The sequence below is a fragment of the Typha angustifolia genome, chromosome 3 (assembly GCF_048772165.1).
Source record: "Typha angustifolia cultivar Huaian chromosome 3, ASM4877216v1, whole genome shotgun sequence".
Lineage (NCBI taxonomy): Eukaryota > Viridiplantae > Streptophyta > Magnoliopsida > Poales > Typhaceae > Typha > Typha angustifolia.
In genome coordinates this window covers 7604630-7622513 of record NC_133241.1, presented here as the reverse complement: position 1 = coordinate 7622513, position 17884 = coordinate 7604630, and the positions used below count along the sequence as shown (strand labels likewise).

Genomic DNA, 17884 nt, shown 5'->3' with positions numbered 1-17884 from the left:
ACGGTGACTAATCTGATACCTATCTGTTCGTGCTATGCATCATTCCATTCGACTATCACGATGACTGGAGGCTAAGAAATGGTTACTATAATATTTAATTTTTTAAAGTGGAAAAAGATTTTTGCATTAGAGTCCAATATTTTATTTTATTTTTAATTTTAGGAAAATAAAGTTCCGATTTAGCCTGGATATTATTTTGTGGTGTTTAATGAATGTGCTACATTTTGATGGAAGAGCTTAACGTCGTCATATAGAAGCCCATTCGCCTCAGCCCGATTGCAGCCCATGAACAGTACTCTCCTCTACACTTGAAAAACCCTAGATTCTCCTCGATCGTCTTTCTTTTCTCTACGGGTTCAATCTCATCTCTGCTCTCCACCGCGTCGCCCTTCTCCTCCTCTCTCCGCTGCTCGTTTCCGAAGCCAAATCGGAGAGCTCGATCGGTCTTTCTTGAGCAAGGAGTACCAAATCGTTTCGCAATTAATCGTGCCCTCTCAGTCCCGTCGAATTCCTGAGTAATATTAAGGTCCAAACTTTGTTATATTTAATATCTTCTTAGGACGATAATTTGGATGATTATATGGTTATCTGGAATTCGCCGTAGACGGTCGTGTCGTCTGGAACTTGATCTAATCTCTATGTTTTGTTTGAATGCAATTATTTTCTTGGAGTTCCATTTGGATACGAATGCATTCATACTGGTTATTCGTGTTCATTTTTATTGTAATGTGTCGTATCTAAATCTTGTGAAGTATGGATAAGCTGTTATGTTTCAAGATCTGTTTTAGTCGATTAGACTCATAGTCTTACTGAGATAAGATGGTCGTCCTTTCGTCATGTAGTGCGTAATAGTTAGTAAATTGATTGCATCAGTAATGCTTATCCAGGAGCAGACACTTCGATGCTTAATTGGAGGGAAGTTTGGACTGCTGCTGCTTACTAAGAATCATTTCATACTTATTTTCTTTTGAGTCACCTAAATTTGCAAAAATTATGTTGATTTGGTGTTCCTTTTTTTTTGTCTTTCATGTATTGTATAGGAAGTTTAATTCTTTAATTCTGTTCATTACTGTTTACTACTTTTGTATATAATGTATGAGACAATATTATTTATATGCAGTTAGGCACAGTCAGAAACTACAATGATGCATTTAGTCCCAACTAATCAGAAACTATAATGTTCAGTTTTCTTTAATCATAATCAACCCTATTTGAAGCTGACATTATCTGACTATTACTTGAGTCGTATATCTGTGGCAAATATTCTGATCTAGATCCAATCTAAATCGAAATTCGACAAGAATTTAATGCATATCAAACAAAATCAAGCTGATTAGAGCCCTGCTTGTCAGGCTTAGTGGTGTTGAGATGACCTGGCATTGTGGGGTTTTACTCAAGGACTTCCTTTTCGTTCTAGTCCCGCTAAAAATGTTTTTATTTCTGTTCTAAGCACATTGCCTTTTGCATTAATGTTCTCTTAAAAGACCTACCTTATGATTCAGATTTCTGTAGTTCCATGTGGAGTTCCAATTATATATATTGTTTTTTTTTTATTTCAGGCTTGAGAAGTACATTAGCTTCTTCGAAAATGTCTCGTAAAGGATTAATGGAGCAGGATCTAAGCAAGCTTGACGTGAGAAAACTGCATCCTTTGTCTCCAGAAGTTATTTCACGTCAAGCAACCATCAATATTGGTTAGTTTCTATCTGTACAAAGATGATTTATCACTCTCTATTTCAGCAGGAATACATAGGGCAGGAGTTGGATTTAATTCTTATAACCTAGGGTCAGCAATTGATAAATTTTGTCATATAGTAGCAAGTTCATCATAATTCCTATTTTGCGATATTAATGTTCCAGTTGAATGGTTAAGGTTAAGAATGCACTAGATGGCACAAACAGAGGAAAATGCATTTTGTAGCACTCGCATTTATGCTTTTGTTTTGATTGTGAATCTTGAGTTGAGTATCCCATTGCTTCTCACTACATTGGTCACAAGTACTTAAATGCAATTGCTGTTGAGTGTTGACTGTATACCACCACCATAACTTCCTCTGTCTCCTTTATTTCTACCACCTTTGCTATCCTCACCTTTACTTGCACATCATCACCACTTTCATCATCCACTACGATCATGCTTTTCTGCTCTTATTTATTGGAAAGTATTTCAATATGATTTATCTATAAGGCTGGTTGTCTGAGTAGTTTCTATTTTGAGACTTGAGATTCTGATACATCTTTATATGTATAGGTACCATTGGTCACGTGGCCCATGGAAAATCAACTGTTGTAAAAGCAATCTCTGGTGTTCAGGTAATCTTTTTTTATCCATATATTTGATCTGTCTCTGCTAAAATCTGAACCTGCATTTTATTCCATGCATGCACATATTTCCTGAGACCTATATTAATTCGCCTTTCAGTGCATGTTCATGATTTTTAGGTGCTGACATGTAAGTTAGTTGGTTGAAGTTTTGATCAAAAGATAGGATAAAATTCTGCAGATCAATAGGTTCAGTTGAAATTGAAAGAGACAAATAGATTGAGTTACAACATCTTGGGATGCAAAATTTCAGCAATTTTATCATTTTATGTATGACAGCAATATTCCGTTATGCTTATGACGTTTACGGCGTCACTTGTGATTATCCTAGTTTCTTGGTCCTTGCTATGCTGTACTACTTTCTGTCACATGAATTGATGTTGCATGGACCGATTTTTTCCTCCTTATTTTAAAAGCTAGAGGGGATGAATTGATGATGGAATGATAAAGCACTATCTAATATTCTATTTGCTTATGGTGAAATGTTTCCCTTGGAACCATTTGTGCATTGATACTGGATGTAGGGGAAGAGTCTCAGAAAGATAGCCAGCTAATCAACATGCATCTTTTTGAACAAATTAATATAACACTCAGTGTTGCGCATAGAATTTTGTGGTAGGGATGTTTTCTGAAGCATTTTTTTCATATGCTGATTAGTCTTATTTTTCTACTTTGCAGACTGTTCGTTTCAAAAATGAGTTGGAGCGCAATATCACTATAAAGTTGGGCTATGCGAATGCAAAGATATATAAATGTGAAGATGATAGATGTCCGCGACCTATGTGCTACAAGTATGAGAATCCCTTGGAATAAATGATTCTTCTATATTTTGATTTTGGAATTTGATATATTGGTGAGTTTCTACCAGTGTCACTAATGTGTAATCCTAGCTCCCGCTTAAGCATTTTAGGCTTTTAGCGGTTCCTTGGGTGCATACATCTTGCATGTGTAGTCTCTAAATTGTTGGAGTGTACCTTCTGTTGATTATAACTAAATTTCTGTAGAGGGAAGTATATCTTTATTGTTTTCCCTATAATACTGTTAGGAATACTTTCTATAACTTTCTGGGAACAAGGGATATTTCTCATTTGCTTACTTGATATGGCTCGAATTTGTCAAGTAAAAGGATGAGCATGATACCTTTCTGTTCTACTAGATTTGTTTGTCTCAATTTAGGTTGAGTAGCATATACCATGTCAGCCCATATTTTGGATAATGAAATCCTTAATTTACACCATGGCAAATCAGACATTTGTGTGACACCTATGTAAAATACATTCATAGAGGGCTCATGGATAGTAACAAAACTTTTTAATTATATCCGCATTGGATTGCTTGCAGTAGATTTTCTGGAAACTGTATACTTTCCAAAATTGTATCTCAACTCCTAGACAAACTTATGTTTTAGGTGATTTTGGTACCAGGCGCCTTTGCGGCTTTCTGTTCATGCCTCTTAGATCCTTAAAGTTTCCAATATGTGGAATTTCTGAGAAAGTATGCGAGCATCTTTTTATGTTATATGCAGGGCTTATGGAAGCGGGAAAGAAGACAGTCCTCTATGTGATGTCCCAGGGTTTGAAAACACAAGGATGAAGCTCTTAAGACATGTTTCTTTTGTTGACTGCCCGGTATGGTGTTATCTTTTATTTTTATTTTTCCTTCTCCATTTATAATTTTTTGGTATCAGATATATTTCTTGAATCAGCTGTGTTGAATTATAAAGGCTTTAGAACAGCTGAATATGAAAGTTGAGTCCTATTATCAACAAGATTTTTAGATAGGAGACACTGAGATACTTATAATTGGAATTAGTCATTTTATGTACCTAATTACTGCAATAGCTTATGGAGCTTATAGTCCAAGACTCAAAGTACTTCTACGAGCTTGCAACTATCACGGCAAAATGTGTGATCACTAAGACTGTTAGACTATGCAGAATCAACTTTTCCAAGGTTGCACAGGGTTCTATGTTGACAATTATGGTCTTCTTGGTTAAGAGAGAAATTGCTTTATCTTCTCAAAGAGAAATTTACATTTACAGGCAGTACATGCATGTAGACGACAAGTAAGTGAGCATAAACACAATATGTATTTGTGGATCCATTTGCTACCACTTTAGCATAACTACTACAAAGGGAAATATAGTTATTATCATGAACTAACTGATATTAACTTTCAACGGTAATGTTCTGTAAACAGCAAATGTGAACCTTTTCTTCATAGTTTTCTCACTTTGACGGCTACGCTGTTTATTGAAAATAAACAATCTTTGTTTATATGCTGTATATTTTGCTTGGTGTAGGAAGGCTTGAAAATTCATGTGGTTACAATCTTCAATATTTATTTTTCCTTGCATTATTATTATACCTGTCTAGTTGCATTTTTATGCTACCATCAATCTGGCTGTGGAAGTTGTCCTAATTAACTTGTCTTCTTTACCAAATACCAGTGTCATCTTGCTTTAAGTCTACTGCAGAGTGTCAAGTTATTACCAGAACATGAATGTGCGTTATTCTGACATTAATTTGCATACATAAGTAGGAATTTCTGGACTTAGGAGTCATGGTGCCTAAATAGATGACACCATGCTTGAATTTCTGAAATTAGCAGTGGTCTACATAGTTGTTTCATGTGCCTTTCCTAATGTTAATCTATGTTGTTGCTGAATAGGGGCATGATATTCTTATGGCTACAATGCTTAATGGAGCTGCAATCATGGATGGAGCATTGCTTTTAATAGCTGGAAATGAAAGCTGCCCCCAGCCTCAAACTTCTGAGCATCTGGCTGCCGTAGAAATCATGCGTCTTCAACACATCATCATTTTGCAGAATAAGATTGATCTTATTCAGGAAAGTGCAGCAATTAATCAGCATGAAGCAATCCAGAAGTTCATTCAGGTCAGCTTTTAGTGCTTGCATGTCGCTGGTAATGTAAGTGAATCTCTTGCCTATATATGGCTTCTTACCTCTTGACTTGCTCATGGTCAGGGCACAATTGCTGATGGGGCTCCAGTGGTGCCAATATCTGCACAACTGAAATATAATATTGATGTTGTCTGCGAGTATATTGTAAAGAAAATCCCTATTCCTGAGAGAAACTTCACTTCACCACCTAATATGATTGTTATTCGTTCTTTTGACGTGAACAAGCCTGGTTCAGAGGTTGATGAGATAAAGGGTGGTGTTGCAGGTGGAAGCATCCTTAGGGTATGTATCTTTGAGGTCATGCAGTAGATCTAGTTTACCTTGTAGTATAATTGCATTGCTCTTCATATTGTTAACATTCCAGACTTTGAACCCATGACCTCAACCATTGTGATAAGTGGTCAGGCCTTATTTTTGCTGTCTTGAATGTGTATCAGATTGCTTCATCATAAGGTAGTTTAGTCTGATAGTTCTGCGGCATTGTGATATACTGATATATCTTGCCAGAACCACTTCTATTCTTCCCAACACCATAGATATTTACATCCTGATACTGCACTCTCTTGACTGTAATAGTGGTTATTTCATTCATAATTCTGTTGGGAATTTGGTCTAGCTAGTTGAACACATGGTAAATTGTGATGAATGAATATTCCATGCAGGGTGTCCTAAAAGTGAACCAGTTTATTGAAGTCCGTCCAGGCATTGTTACCAAGGACGAAAGTGGCAACATAAAGTGCACCCCAATATACTCGAGAATTGTTTCACTATTTGCCGAGCAAAATGAACTCCAATTTGCTGTACCTGGGGGGCTTATTGGAGTAGGCACTACAATGGACCCTACCTTAACACGTGCTGATAGGCTGGTTGGACAGGTTCTTGGGGAAGTTGGCTCTCTACCCGATGTTTTTGTTGAACTCGAGGTATGTTTTCTTTACCAAATATGTCTTGCATTGATCCATAGTCTTAAATGCGTGTGCCATATCCCTTTAGAGTAGGAAGAAATATTTAAGTCCCCACTTTTGAGGCTTGTATCATAATAAGGTCATTAGCCTGGAATAAGGTGTTCACTAGTTCATTTGTCCTGTTCTTTGCAACTTTTCAGGTAAAGTGTAGGACTTGTGTTGCTAAAATTTTTTCAGACTCTTGCTAAAATTGCTGATAGGTCTAAATTGTTTGGTTTGCACAATTTGAAGTTAGGAAGTAGAGAGGGATATAATTTCAACTAATTAATTTTTGTTTAAAACATTGCCTTGGGCATTTCACTAGGTGATATTTGACAACTGATCAAGTTAATTTCATCCTTCTGTCAGTTAATATTCTTCCTGTTAAGGCGCCTTTAGTGTGACCTGTCCTAAAGTTGGAAACCACTCATAACAGATGTGAAGACTTCATTTTGTGCTCCAGTAATTTTAAGCTCAGAGAAGAGAGAGCGAAGTTATCTTATAAATATAGATGCTTTTATCTTTGCATTCTCTGCATTCCTTACTGCTAATTTCACAGGTTAACTTCTTCCTTCTTCGAAGACTACTGGGTGTGAGGACCAAGGGCACAGAGAAACAAGGGAAGGTCTCAAAGTTGGCGAAGGGTGAGATCCTCATGCTCAATATAGGCTCTATGTCAACAGGAGCTCGAGTTGTTGCCGTGAAGAACGATCTTGCAAAGCTACAGCTTACAGCACCAGTGTGCACAAGCAAAGGAGAGAAGGTTGCCCTCAGCCGAAGGGTTGAGAAGCATTGGCGCCTTATCGGTTGGGGCCAGATTCAGGCTGGTGTAACACTTGAGATCCCACCCTGCCCAATCTGAAGCCCCATCCTTAAAACACAAGCGAGTTATAAAATTAAGAGAATATGTGGGAAGGTAGAGAACTTCTGGGAACAGTTTTTGTGCGGTGGCGAAGAAAACATTGGATGATGATGATGAGCAGTTTTGCTATCTTAACTTTTTGTTCAAATCTTAAGAGTGGAGGTATTTTTTCTGTGAATCTGGAGATATATGCATGGATTCTAATTCCTCTGAAGTTGTTACTGGTTGTAGCTCTTTACTTTTTTTTTTCTCTCAGTGCCGAGCTTTTTTTATGCAACAAATTTCTCTTGCCATTTGTGAAAGATCAATTGTTTCAACAAGGGAATAATTTGCTAGGTCGTTGGTTTGCTGGTCGCTACTGTTTTCACTGTGGTTCTGTAGCTCCAATGGACAAGGCACCATGTACTTACTTGCTGTATTTTATTATATATTAACATAAAATACTTGCTTCTATTAGCTTTATTTTTTGGCAAAAATAATTTGCTAGGGTAATTATAATTAGTGCTGTCAAAAAGGCTCGTGATCTATAACATTATATATATATATATATATATATATATATATATATATCCATATTAGAGTTATTAGAACCGTTGGATTGGATAGTAAGAATACTTATATGCTTTCTAGAATTCCTAAATCATTCCAAGTCCAGCTCACCCAAAACCCATTAAAGAGAGCATCTCTGAAGAAAAAAAATCTGCAACTGAGAAAGTGGAAAAGAGGAAAGAGTGAGGTGATGGGACTCCACTACCACTTTCACACTTTGTTTGTGCTGAGAAGGGCACAATGTCACGCTACCACATAAGATTAGATTAGGTACCACGGTGATACACAACAATCAGCTAAGACTTTTCTCCAGTTCTTCTACAAACGTTTAATTTTCTCTACTTCTTCTACACTTCTTTATCTCCCCTAACAAATGTATTGGATTTGTGGCTTCGGCCATTTGTTAAAAAAATAGAAATTATGCCAGTTGCATTTTATATGTACTTCATTGTTAACAAAGGAAATTTAGATCATCTTGATTGAATTATGTTTTCTTTTCTTTTCTTCTTCTATGCCCATGCCCATGAAAGCCATTATTGAGCTACAGAGCCAAGCTCAAGCTTTCTGGAGCTTGAGATGAGCCCAACCGAGCCAGCATTATTCACCTCGTCTTAAGCTCGAGCCGAGAAAAAAATACCATCGAGCCAAGCCCAGTTCGGACTGGGGCTGGGCCGGACGGGTCGGGCTTAATGTTCAGGATCCGAATGCCGCAAAATGGATAAATGGATACCAACGTTTAGGATCCAAATCCGCTAGACCACTGTCTCGGCACTCGGCACTCGGCATCCGTCTTCAAAGGAACCCGAAGGAAAGAGAGGGAAAGTAATGGCGCCTCTTGCACCCAGCTCGCAGCCATGGGTGGAGAAATAGTATACCTCTCCTCTCTCTTCTCCATATCTCTTCTCTTTCCTCCATTACTAACTTCCCTCTCTCTTTCCATCTCTCTCTCTCTGTTCCTCTCTCATCTTGCAGTCGGCCGAAGCAAGTGAAGGACGTCGCCCACCAGGACGAGGTCGTGCGCGTCCTCACCAAAACCCTAGAAAACGCTGATGTAAGAAACCCTAAAAAACCCCCCTCTCGCTCGGTTTATACCCAAGATCTCATGGATTAGTACTTCATCTACCGTGTCAGTGTCCACACATGCTCTTCTACGGCCCCCCTGGAACCGGGAAGACCACTACCGCGCTAGCGATCGCTCATCAGCTTTTCGGGTAATGTTTTGTTTCTATACCAATACCCTATGTAAAGAGAGAATCTTGCCGCGATGTTTAATTCCTTCCTGCTTGTAGATTAAGATCCGCTTGTTTCTAGAATTGATTGCTTGAATTACTTGCTTGTCTTTTTCCTCCCAATTATGTGCAGGCCTGACCTATACAAGGCGAGAGTTCTAGAACTTAATGCAAGTGATGATCGTGGAATTAATATCGTGAGAACAAAAATCAAGGATTTTGCGGCTGTTGCTGTAGGTTCTGGGTCTCGTCAAGGGTATATCACTCAAATTAAAACGAAGAAACATCTCTTCATATATTTGTGGTATTACTTTAATTTCTTTGCAATCTTTTCTTGTGTTTTTTAGTGGTTATCCATGCCCACCGTACAAGATAATTATACTAGATGAAGCTGATTCGATGACAGAAGATGCTCAGGTACATATACTCGCATGCAATGCTCACACACTCAGTATGGTTTGATGTATAACTGGTACATTTGCGAAATTGATGTTCCCTATACATCTATCCAACAGAATGCCTTGAGGCGAACTATGGAAACTTACTCCAAAGTGACAAGGTTCTTCTTTATATGTAACTACATCAGCAGGTGATTACATCCACTTCCTCCTTATACTCCATCTTCAACCACTATATGCACTCTATGCATGCAATTAGTGGGCTATTTGACTGACTTGCTGTTGTTAATATAGAATTATAGAGCCGCTTGCCTCCAGATGTGCAAAATTTAGATTTAAACCTCTTTCTGAAGAAGTGATGAGTAGTCGTATCTTGCACATTTGCAATGAAGAAGGCCTTACTCTTGATACTGAGGTTGCTTGTTGCTCTCTTTCTTTTTTCTTTACCTCCTAGGAACTAATTATTGCTTTAATATGAAGCGCCATTTATCCAATGTTCATGTCTAATTTGTATATGTATCAAATTAGGCTCTGTCTACTCTGAGCTCCATTTCTCAAGGTGATCTCCGTCGTGCTATAACATATCTGCAGGTACTTCTATGTCTATAATACTGGAACTTCTGTTTAGTCGTTAGTCTTAGTCTACAATGACAGTATCTTTCATCATTCTTAATTTTTTCAGTGATTGAGAACAAGCTATCTTTTCATTTATTTGAAACATACAATAACTGATTGATTTTCGTACTTCTGAATTTCTGCAGAGTGCAGCTCGCTTATTTGGGTCATCTGTCTCTTCCATTGACTTGATTAGCGTATCTGGGGTATCTTCCTGGCACCAATAGTGTGATACTCATTATGATTTTATGTTTCATTTGGAAGAAAAGGTTTTATTCTAGTGCCATTGTTGTATTCATATTTCATTTGGAAGAAATGGGTCATCTATTTCCTGAGTTACTAATATATTTTTATATGGAGGTGGCTATATGAACTCAAAATAAATGGCCATTGCTTGTCAGTTATCAGATGATTAATTTAGGTTAAAAATAATTAAGTCCAATTAAACTGTAATACAGATGCTCTTCCGACATGAGGAATAAAAATAAAGGATTTTGAGTTGAATTTTTTAACTTCGAATTGTATCCTCATGAAAAGAATGTTTTAAAAAAGAACCTAATTATCTATCTGTTCCAAGGATTTATTTTTCATGTTGACCTGCTTTTGATGATCAATTTTATATGAATTGAGGATTATAAAAGGGTTAGAGCACCAAATATTTACAAGATGTACAAGCATTTATTTAGTTAGACTAACTAGATTACCTTTTTAATCTTCTTTCTGTTTTTTTGTCTTTACTCTCTTTTGTCTGTCATTCTATCAGGTAATCCCTCAAGATGTTGTGCAATCACTGTTCTCAGCTTGTAAATCTGGTGATTTTGACATTGCAAACAAGGAAGTTAGTAATGTAATTGCTGAGGGATATCCAGTTTCACAGATGATCTGCCAGGTCATCATTCTTTCCCTTCTTCTTAACTTCTATAATGTGGCTACCTGTTTTTTTAATCTTAAGGCTGCTCCTGATTTGAGATTTTACTTCAGTTGTTAGAGGTGATTGTTAACTCTGAGGACATATCAGATGAGCAAAAGGCAAAAATTTGTGAGAAATTGGGTGAAGCAGATAAGGTATGTTTTGCTTCTGATTTCACTTAATTCCATATGATCTAAGCCCATTGCTTTGCCAACCATAGCAAGTGTTTTTAAAATTCTCATCTTCAGATTTTACTTACTGACACATTATGAGTACAGGAAATAGGTATCCAATGACTTCCATCACTCTTATAGTAATGCATTTCTTAGATTTCATGAACATAGCATGCGACCATTATTTGCCGTCTGTATCTGTTGTAATTTATTGATATACAGTAATGGCCATCACGCCATTATAAATTTAAAGTGACTTTAAGTGGTTTGTACCAGTGACAATAACAGTATTCTCGATTGATTCTTGATGGTTGGATGTGATTTTTTCTGCAAATTATAGAAGTTATTCCAAAGCATCTGTAAGTAAAAGGCTGCATCAAAAGCACCATGTGCAAATGAATAATAATCTTTCTTTATATGGATCAGATTTTATTTATAGGCTTTCGGTACATATTTCAAATGCAATGGAGTGACCTCAAAACTTCTATAACTTGCTTTTGTAGATTATTAACCCTGTGAAACCTTGCTTATCCCCCATAGTAGTTTTCATGTTATTTTTTTTCTCTATTTTCCTTAAACATTCTTTTCCGACTTCTCAGCGTCTGATTGATGGAGCAGATGAGTATCTACAACTCATGGATGTTGCCAGTCACACAATGCGAGCTCTTTGCAACATGCCACAGGAGTTGTGCTTTGGCTAAGCTAGTTTTGGCGCCAATGTTTATCCTATTTAGTAGCCGGCTTGTAATCATGGATATTATATCCTCTCTCCCTCTCTCTCTGGTGGAATGCTCATGCTTCAATTGGCATATGCGTTGGCTAAAGTGCAGTGACATTTGAAAGTGAGATACTGTTGTCTATTCTTATTTGTTTGCATAATGCTGGAAAGGAGTCAAACTAATAGCAATTGAGCAAGAAGCTTGCCATAGATGCTTAGCATTTGATACTAAACTGCTTGTAGTAGACTAACAGAAAAAGGCCCCCTCTTTTGTTGTTTGCGATAATGATGAATATTCTTATGATATATAATACAAATGCTATCTTCCTTATAATGTAGTGTAATCTTCACCCATAATTAGGATCTTCGTCCCACAAATACTATCATTTTGAATTTAATGTGATAGATTTGCTACAACGATTGCAATTAAGAATATCGGAAATGTTTAGAAATAAAATCAACTATTTTTTCTTTCCCAGTCTTCAATTCCATTTTTTTTTTCGTAATAATATCATCCCATATTTACCCTCTTAGAGTGTGTGTATGTTGCGACCAAAGTCAACTCAATTGCCGCGTGTATCTCTCGCACGTGCGAGTGGTACGCTCACTCGCGGTATTCTCGATACTATTTTCACCGTCGTTCGTTTCCCCTTCTCTTCTTCGGCTCCTCCTCCCTCTCTCTCTCCTCTTCTCCCTCCACTTCCTCTCCGATGCCGAGGAAAACGCCACCTCTCCGCCCGCCTCCCGACTCCACTATGTCACCCGCCTCCTCCTCCCTCCCTTCCTCAGGTACGATATTACGATTATGCCCCTCTCCCCTCCCAAATCTTCCTCTCCCTTCTCACTTCTAGGGTTTCCTCTCTCTCTCTCTCTCTCACACACACACACAGATTCCCGCCTCAAATGGCGAAAGCGGAAGCGCGAGTCCAACCCCAAGCGTCCCAAGCTCCCCCAGGCCGGTTCCGACGACGACCCCGACTCCGACAACGACGCCGGCGCCGGCGACGATGAAGATGAACTCGCCGGAGACGCCCCGGCTGACTCCCCATCCGGTGCCGGAGCAGACCCCGTTCTCGACCTCCGTGAATCCGAGGTCCTCTCCGACGCCGGACATCGGATCTCCGTCTTCCCCGCTGCCGTCCGCCGTGCCGTCAACCGCCCCCACCCTTCTGTCCTCTCCATCGTCGCCGCTGAGCGATTTCCTCGCTCCTTCTCTTCTTCTCACACTCCCTTCCTCGAAAACATCTCCCACGGGCAGCTCCAAGCCCTCTCCTCCGTGCTCCCCGACCACCCTTCCTTGCTCCAGCCGCCCGAGCTCGACAAGCCCTCCGCTTACGTCTGCACTCCTCCTCCCCTCATGGAAGGGAAGGGCGTCCCCAAGCGCTTCTCCCCCGACCAACTCCTCCTCGTTCCGATGCACTCCGGTCGGTAAATTTCTCTGCTTTCTTGCATTGTATCCCCAATTCATTGATTTCATCGATAAATTTTCTATCTTGGAGCATTTCAGATTGGTTCTCGCCCAATACGGTGCACAGAATGGAGCGGCAGGTAGTGCCACACTTCTTCTCTGGGAAGTCCAGCGACCACACGCCAGGAAAGTATATCACTCTCCGGAACAAGATAATTTCAAAGTACCTGGAGAATTCTGGAAGGAGGCTGGTGTTTGCGGACTGCCAAGGGCTTGTTTCGAGCAATAGTGAGCTCTATGACCTCAGCAGAATTGTGCGGTTTCTGGACCACTGGGGGATTATCAATTATCTTGCGACTGCTTCTGTGCATCGGGGGCTTAGAATGGCAGCAACTCTTCTTAGGGAGGATGCGGGTGGAGAGCTTCAGATTGTGACGGCACCGCTGAAGTCTATCGATAGTTTGATATTGTTTGATAGGCCTAAATGTAGCCTGAGGACAGAAGATGTTGCTCTGCTGTCGTCTTCTACTTCTTCTGGATCCATGGATCCGGACGCTGGACTCTCTGATCTGGATAGCAGGATAAGGGAGCGTCTATCGGAATATGCCTGCAGTTACTGCTCACAACCTCTTCCTGACTTGCACTATCAGTCTCAAAAGGAGGTGAGCTATCCTATGTTCAACCTGAAGTTATAGTTATTGAATTCAACCAATCCTTTTATCTGAACTCTTCATTTCTATATTTAAGCATATATCTATTAATCATTGTTACATAGTTGCTTAGAAACTCTCTTATGTGGCACTTCACTCAGTTGCTTTAAGTATGTGTATGGGGTATTACTTTGAAATGATACACAGAAGTTTAAATAGCAGTCTAAATTTAAGATGCAAATTATCTTCTATTTTTTTTTCTCTTTTAATTGTGTCTCCAGATCATTTCTTGCATTCCGTCTAGTCTTCAAGGGCCGATCAGTTAACTTTCTATATTACTTTTCACTTTCATACCTCTGCGCTTCTTTGCTTTGCCATTGATATATTGTGCTGGAAACCGGTCACCAATTATGTGGTTTTGCACTCTAGATTTTATCTTGCTGGTTACCACTCAGAAGGAATTTTTGATGTATTGGTGTCAGATGTCACCTGAAATATATTTTCTTGTGTTTTGATTTGTGGATTCTCTTGTAGCATGCTTTCTGATAGCATAGCGGTTACTTTCTCTGTCTGGGGTCTTCAACTCTTCATGGATTGGCACTTTATAATAAGTTTTTATTTCGTTGTAACTGTTTGAACAGACAGACATCATTCTCTGTACTGATTGCTTCCATGATGCGAAATATATTACCGGGCACTCGAGTTTAGATTTTATGAGAGTGGATTCAAAGAAGGATACATCAGATCTTGATGGAGATAGCTGGACTGATCAGGAAACTTTTCTGCTGTTAGAAGCCATAGAAAAGTACAATGATAACTGGAATGAAATTGCAGAGCATGTTGGCACCAAGTCAAAGGCACAATGTATTCTCCATTTTATTCGTCTTCCCGTTGAGGACGGTTTATTGGAAAATATTGAACCTCCTCATGTAGCTGTTTCCTCAAAAGGGCAAGAGCCTGTATTTCCATGCTTGAATTCTAATGGTGATACTTCAGGTAGTTTGCTTTATCTGTGTCTCAGCATGTTGATTTACCTTTAACTAAGTTAATATATCACTCTTCTTTTGAGTCACTATTTTAATGTGTCGGCCTCCTTAGGAGTTCATCTGGATGATATTCATTCTGGAAGCCAGCTTCCATTTGCTAATTCTGCAAATCCAGTTATGTCCCTGGTGAGTAATAATGGTGATATTTTATGATATCGTTTTTTTTTTTCGGATGAACAAAGAATAGAATTATATGCATATAAATTATAAATTTGGGATTACTAATAGATGATGAAGTGGGTGTTAATTTGGTTTCCTTTGGTCCTTCCATTTTTATGGAACTTCCAAAAATCATATTTAAAGTAGTCAGTCCTAAATACAACAAACCGTTTACTTTGGGTGGCTACTTGAAAGCTTCTTATGAAGATGATTCTAGAAAAATGAGCTGATCAGACAATTTTTCTTTGATGTTTATTTTATGTCATTGGTTGGTGGAACTTTTCCTTTTAGAGCTTATGAACTTGAAATGGTGCAGATTTGAACCAGAGGATTAGTATTAATTTTTCATTAAATAGAAAATGGCATTTGGTTAGATACAAAAATCATTGACCTATTAGTGCATGGTTAACCTCTGACCAGGCAATCATAATTTTGTATGCATCCTTAACATTACTGTTTTCTTGTACTATGATTTGAGACAAGTTCTGGTTGTGGATATAACTTTCTCACTCTAAAATGTGACAGAATTTATAGAAGGGCCTATGCTAATAGTAACTCTCTGCTAACAATTTACTTAGTATATTTGTTTGTAAATAATTCATTCATGGAGATTACGATTTGCAGTTAGATTATCCTCATGGGCTAGCTGTTTTTCACTGCAAGAGCAACTTAACTGGTTTCTCACGAGAATCCTAATGGAAAGTTGATCATTTTTATCAGTAACCATATTTCTGATGTATGTCTTGTGGCATGTAATGCAACAAAATGAATTACTTAACCTGAGATGAGATTTATGTTTAGAATTCCATTTTCAGTTCCACCTTGGCAAAAAAAGCTAATAAGTGGGATTAGGATTTAGGAGTAAAAAATTTAATTTACCAATTGGCTGTAGAATTATGTTGCTTCATATTCCAACTAGTGCTATCTAATTGGATGCTGAGTGAAATATCTAAAATTCATGTCAATTGGATAGCTGCAGTCTCTTACTTTTGAAGTATTGTAGGTTGCTTTTTTGGCCTCTGCAATCGGACCAAGAGTTGCAGCATCCTGTGCAAATGCTGCATTATCTGTCTTGACAAGGTCCGATTCCAGGTTATACACTATTCTTCTACTAGTAGCAGGATTTATGCCTATCTGCCTAATACACTATTCTTGTGCCTATATGTGCATATTATTTATCATTCTCTGCAACAAGAGTCATGCTTATCTGCCTAAATTTTCTACAATTTATATCAAAGATATGGACTTTCATATATGTAATAAGGTACTTGCAGCAAGGTTGTCCATACAAGTGAAGTGATATAATTTTATATGTAAACTATGGAGGTTATAAGCATTTCATCTTTTGTCTTAACTTCATAATTGAAGGTCGAGTTCAGAGGGCATGCATGCTGATGTTGGTAATCATGGAGCACATGCAAAAAATCAAAATGGTGAATTGTTGAATCATCTTCTTCCTCATTTTCCTTTCCTAATTGGAACCTTGCTGATGTTCTCTTTTGTGTTCTTTAATTTATTTTATATGGAACTCCAGATGATATACTACCTTATGCTAGAAGAGAAACGTCCTCTTCTCTTCCTTTGGAACGGGTAAAATTTGCTGCAGTGTGTGGTTTATCTGCTGCTGCAATGAAGGGAAAACTGTTTGCAGATCAGGAAGAGCGTGAAATTCAGAGACTAGCTGCCACTATCATTAATCATCAGGTTTGCCTTTCCAAATTTCGATAACTTTATGAAGTAACGGTTCTTATTCTGAAAGATTATTCTTTTTAATTTATCGGGCACATTACCAGATGTTACTCCTATTTAATTAGTTTGAACAAGCACAACAAACTTAATGAAACGTAAGGCTAATTTGTTGAAAGTTGAAAGGAGGCTGCTAGCTATCTGCCAATTGGCTTAGAGACTTGGATATTGCACAAGGTTGGTTCATTAGGCAGAGGACAATTAGTGATACTTATTTTGAATGATAATGTCATATTTGTAATATTCTAACATTTATCTGAGTAATTATGAAGAGAGGTCATTACATTTGGGGTTTGTGGCCTAAATGAACAAGAACATGAAAATTTAATGTGACATCAACAGAAAACTGAATTACTAAAACTGCATTGGATTGTTGAGATTTATGTCAGTTTGCATTTTTGGTATTTCCCTAATTGAATGTCTGACCATGAAATGAAGCAGTTTTTTAGAACTTTATTTGATACATGCCTCCCATTTATATGCAGTTAAAGAGATTGGAGCTAAAGCTTAAACAGTTCGCAGAGGTGGAAACTTTGCTGCTGAAGGAATGTGAACAGGTAGAGAGAATGAGACAGCGGCTTTCTGCTGAACGGGTTCGAATGATGTCAACCCGGTTAGGAGCTGCAGTAAACACTCTACCAGCTGCTGCAGCCACAGCTGCAGCAGTTGTGAACACTAACACTAGACAGCCGGCTATGCCCGGCACTGTCGGGCAGACAAACATCTCACCTGCTTATGGTAATAATATGCAAGGACATCCCCAGATGTCATTCATGCAACAGCAACAGATGCTCTCCTTCGGACCTCGGTTACCTCTCTCTGCGATCCATCCAACGCTGTCTCCCTCCTCCGCTAACGCCGTGTTTAATACCGGTATGCCTAACACTGTGACCCCTAATCATCATCCATTGTTGAGATCTGCATCTGGAAACAATTCAACTATAGGCTGAGATATATGGTAGGTGAATTTGATGGTTACATTGCTGCTTTGTTGTATGGATTATGTCACTACACCTTTGTCAATGTAATCGCACCATTTTTTTCTGTGTACTTTTAGAAATATTTAGAGTTGGAGGCGTGATGAGTTAAGAGACAATTTCGTCTTTACAAATGCATATTAGTGCCAAGGAAGGTATGGCCTTTTGTGACAGTAAGAACAATCTTCTTCACCACACAATTTCTTTTTGAATCCAAGTCTTCTTAACTAATTCTCTAAATATGTTGGCACTA

The 17884-nt window shown here is 38.4% G+C and overlaps 3 protein-coding genes across 4 annotated transcripts; all 3 read left to right on the top strand.

Annotated features, from left to right (window-relative positions):
* The first annotated feature begins 270 nt into the window (after positions 1–270).
* On the top strand, positions 271–7504 carry LOC140758109 (eukaryotic translation initiation factor 2 subunit gamma-like). The gene is made up of 9 exons (XM_073094144.1): positions 271–526; positions 1560–1694; positions 2252–2313; positions 3001–3113; positions 3848–3950; positions 4993–5220; positions 5311–5529; positions 5910–6170; positions 6751–7504. Exons 2-9 carry the CDS (start codon positions 1589–1591, stop codon positions 7051–7053), a joined length of 1395 nt encoding a protein of 464 aa, XP_072950245.1. The 5' UTR covers positions 271–526; positions 1560–1588; the 3' UTR covers positions 7054–7504.
* An 813-nt stretch (positions 7505–8317) lies between these two features.
* On the top strand, positions 8318–11828 carry LOC140780234 (replication factor C subunit 2). The gene is made up of 12 exons (XM_073125647.1): positions 8318–8471; positions 8575–8653; positions 8734–8813; positions 8965–9087; positions 9179–9248; positions 9347–9420; positions 9524–9644; positions 9758–9820; positions 9991–10050; positions 10608–10733; positions 10826–10909; positions 11527–11828. The coding sequence occupies exons 1-12, from the start codon at positions 8428–8430 to the stop codon at positions 11626–11628; spliced, it is 1026 nt and encodes a 341-aa protein (XP_072981748.1). The 5' UTR covers positions 8318–8427; the 3' UTR covers positions 11629–11828.
* Positions 11829–12274: 446 nt separating this feature from the next.
* Positions 12275–17750, top strand: LOC140758095 (SWI/SNF complex subunit SWI3C homolog). Of its 2 annotated transcripts, none has more exons than XM_073094124.1 (9): positions 12275–12434; positions 12536–13069; positions 13153–13715; positions 14345–14699; positions 14802–14875; positions 15912–15988; positions 16277–16341; positions 16443–16612; positions 17140–17750. In XM_073094124.1, the coding sequence occupies exons 1-9, from the start codon at positions 12356–12358 to the stop codon at positions 17602–17604; spliced, it is 2382 nt and encodes a 793-aa protein (XP_072950225.1). In that variant the 5' UTR covers positions 12275–12355; the 3' UTR covers positions 17605–17750. The 2 variants fall into 2 exon arrangements, with proteins under 2 accessions (XP_072950225.1, XP_072950224.1); XM_073094123.1 differs by having other exon boundaries at positions 15912–16000.
* The last annotated feature ends 134 nt before the right edge of the window (positions 17751–17884 follow it).

Coding starts and splice junctions, on each gene's coding strand:
- LOC140758109 (XM_073094144.1), top strand. CDS start 1,589: ATGTCTCGTAAAGGATTAATGGAGCAGGATCTAAGCAAGCTTGACGTG. Junction 3,951..4,992: donor TTTCTTTTGTTGACTGCCCG/GTATGGTGTTAT, acceptor GTTGCTGAATAG/GGGCATGATATTCTTATGGC. Junction 5,530..5,909: donor CAGGTGGAAGCATCCTTAGG/GTATGTATCTTT, acceptor TATTCCATGCAG/GGTGTCCTAAAAGTGAACCA.
- LOC140758095 (XM_073094123.1), top strand. CDS start 12,356: ATGCCGAGGAAAACGCCACCTCTCCGCCCGCCTCCCGACTCCACTATG. Junction 13,070..13,152: donor CCTCGTTCCGATGCACTCCG/GTCGGTAAATTT, acceptor GGAGCATTTCAG/ATTGGTTCTCGCCCAATACG. Junction 14,700..14,801: donor TTCTAATGGTGATACTTCAG/GTAGTTTGCTTT, acceptor CGGCCTCCTTAG/GAGTTCATCTGGATGATATT.
- LOC140780234 (XM_073125647.1), top strand. CDS start 8,428: ATGGCGCCTCTTGCACCCAGCTCGCAGCCATGGGTGGAGAAATA. Junction 9,088..9,178: donor GGTTCTGGGTCTCGTCAAGG/GTATATCACTCA, acceptor TGTGTTTTTTAG/TGGTTATCCATGCCCACCGT. Junction 10,051..10,607: donor ACTTGATTAGCGTATCTGGG/GTATCTTCCTGG, acceptor TCATTCTATCAG/GTAATCCCTCAAGATGTTGT.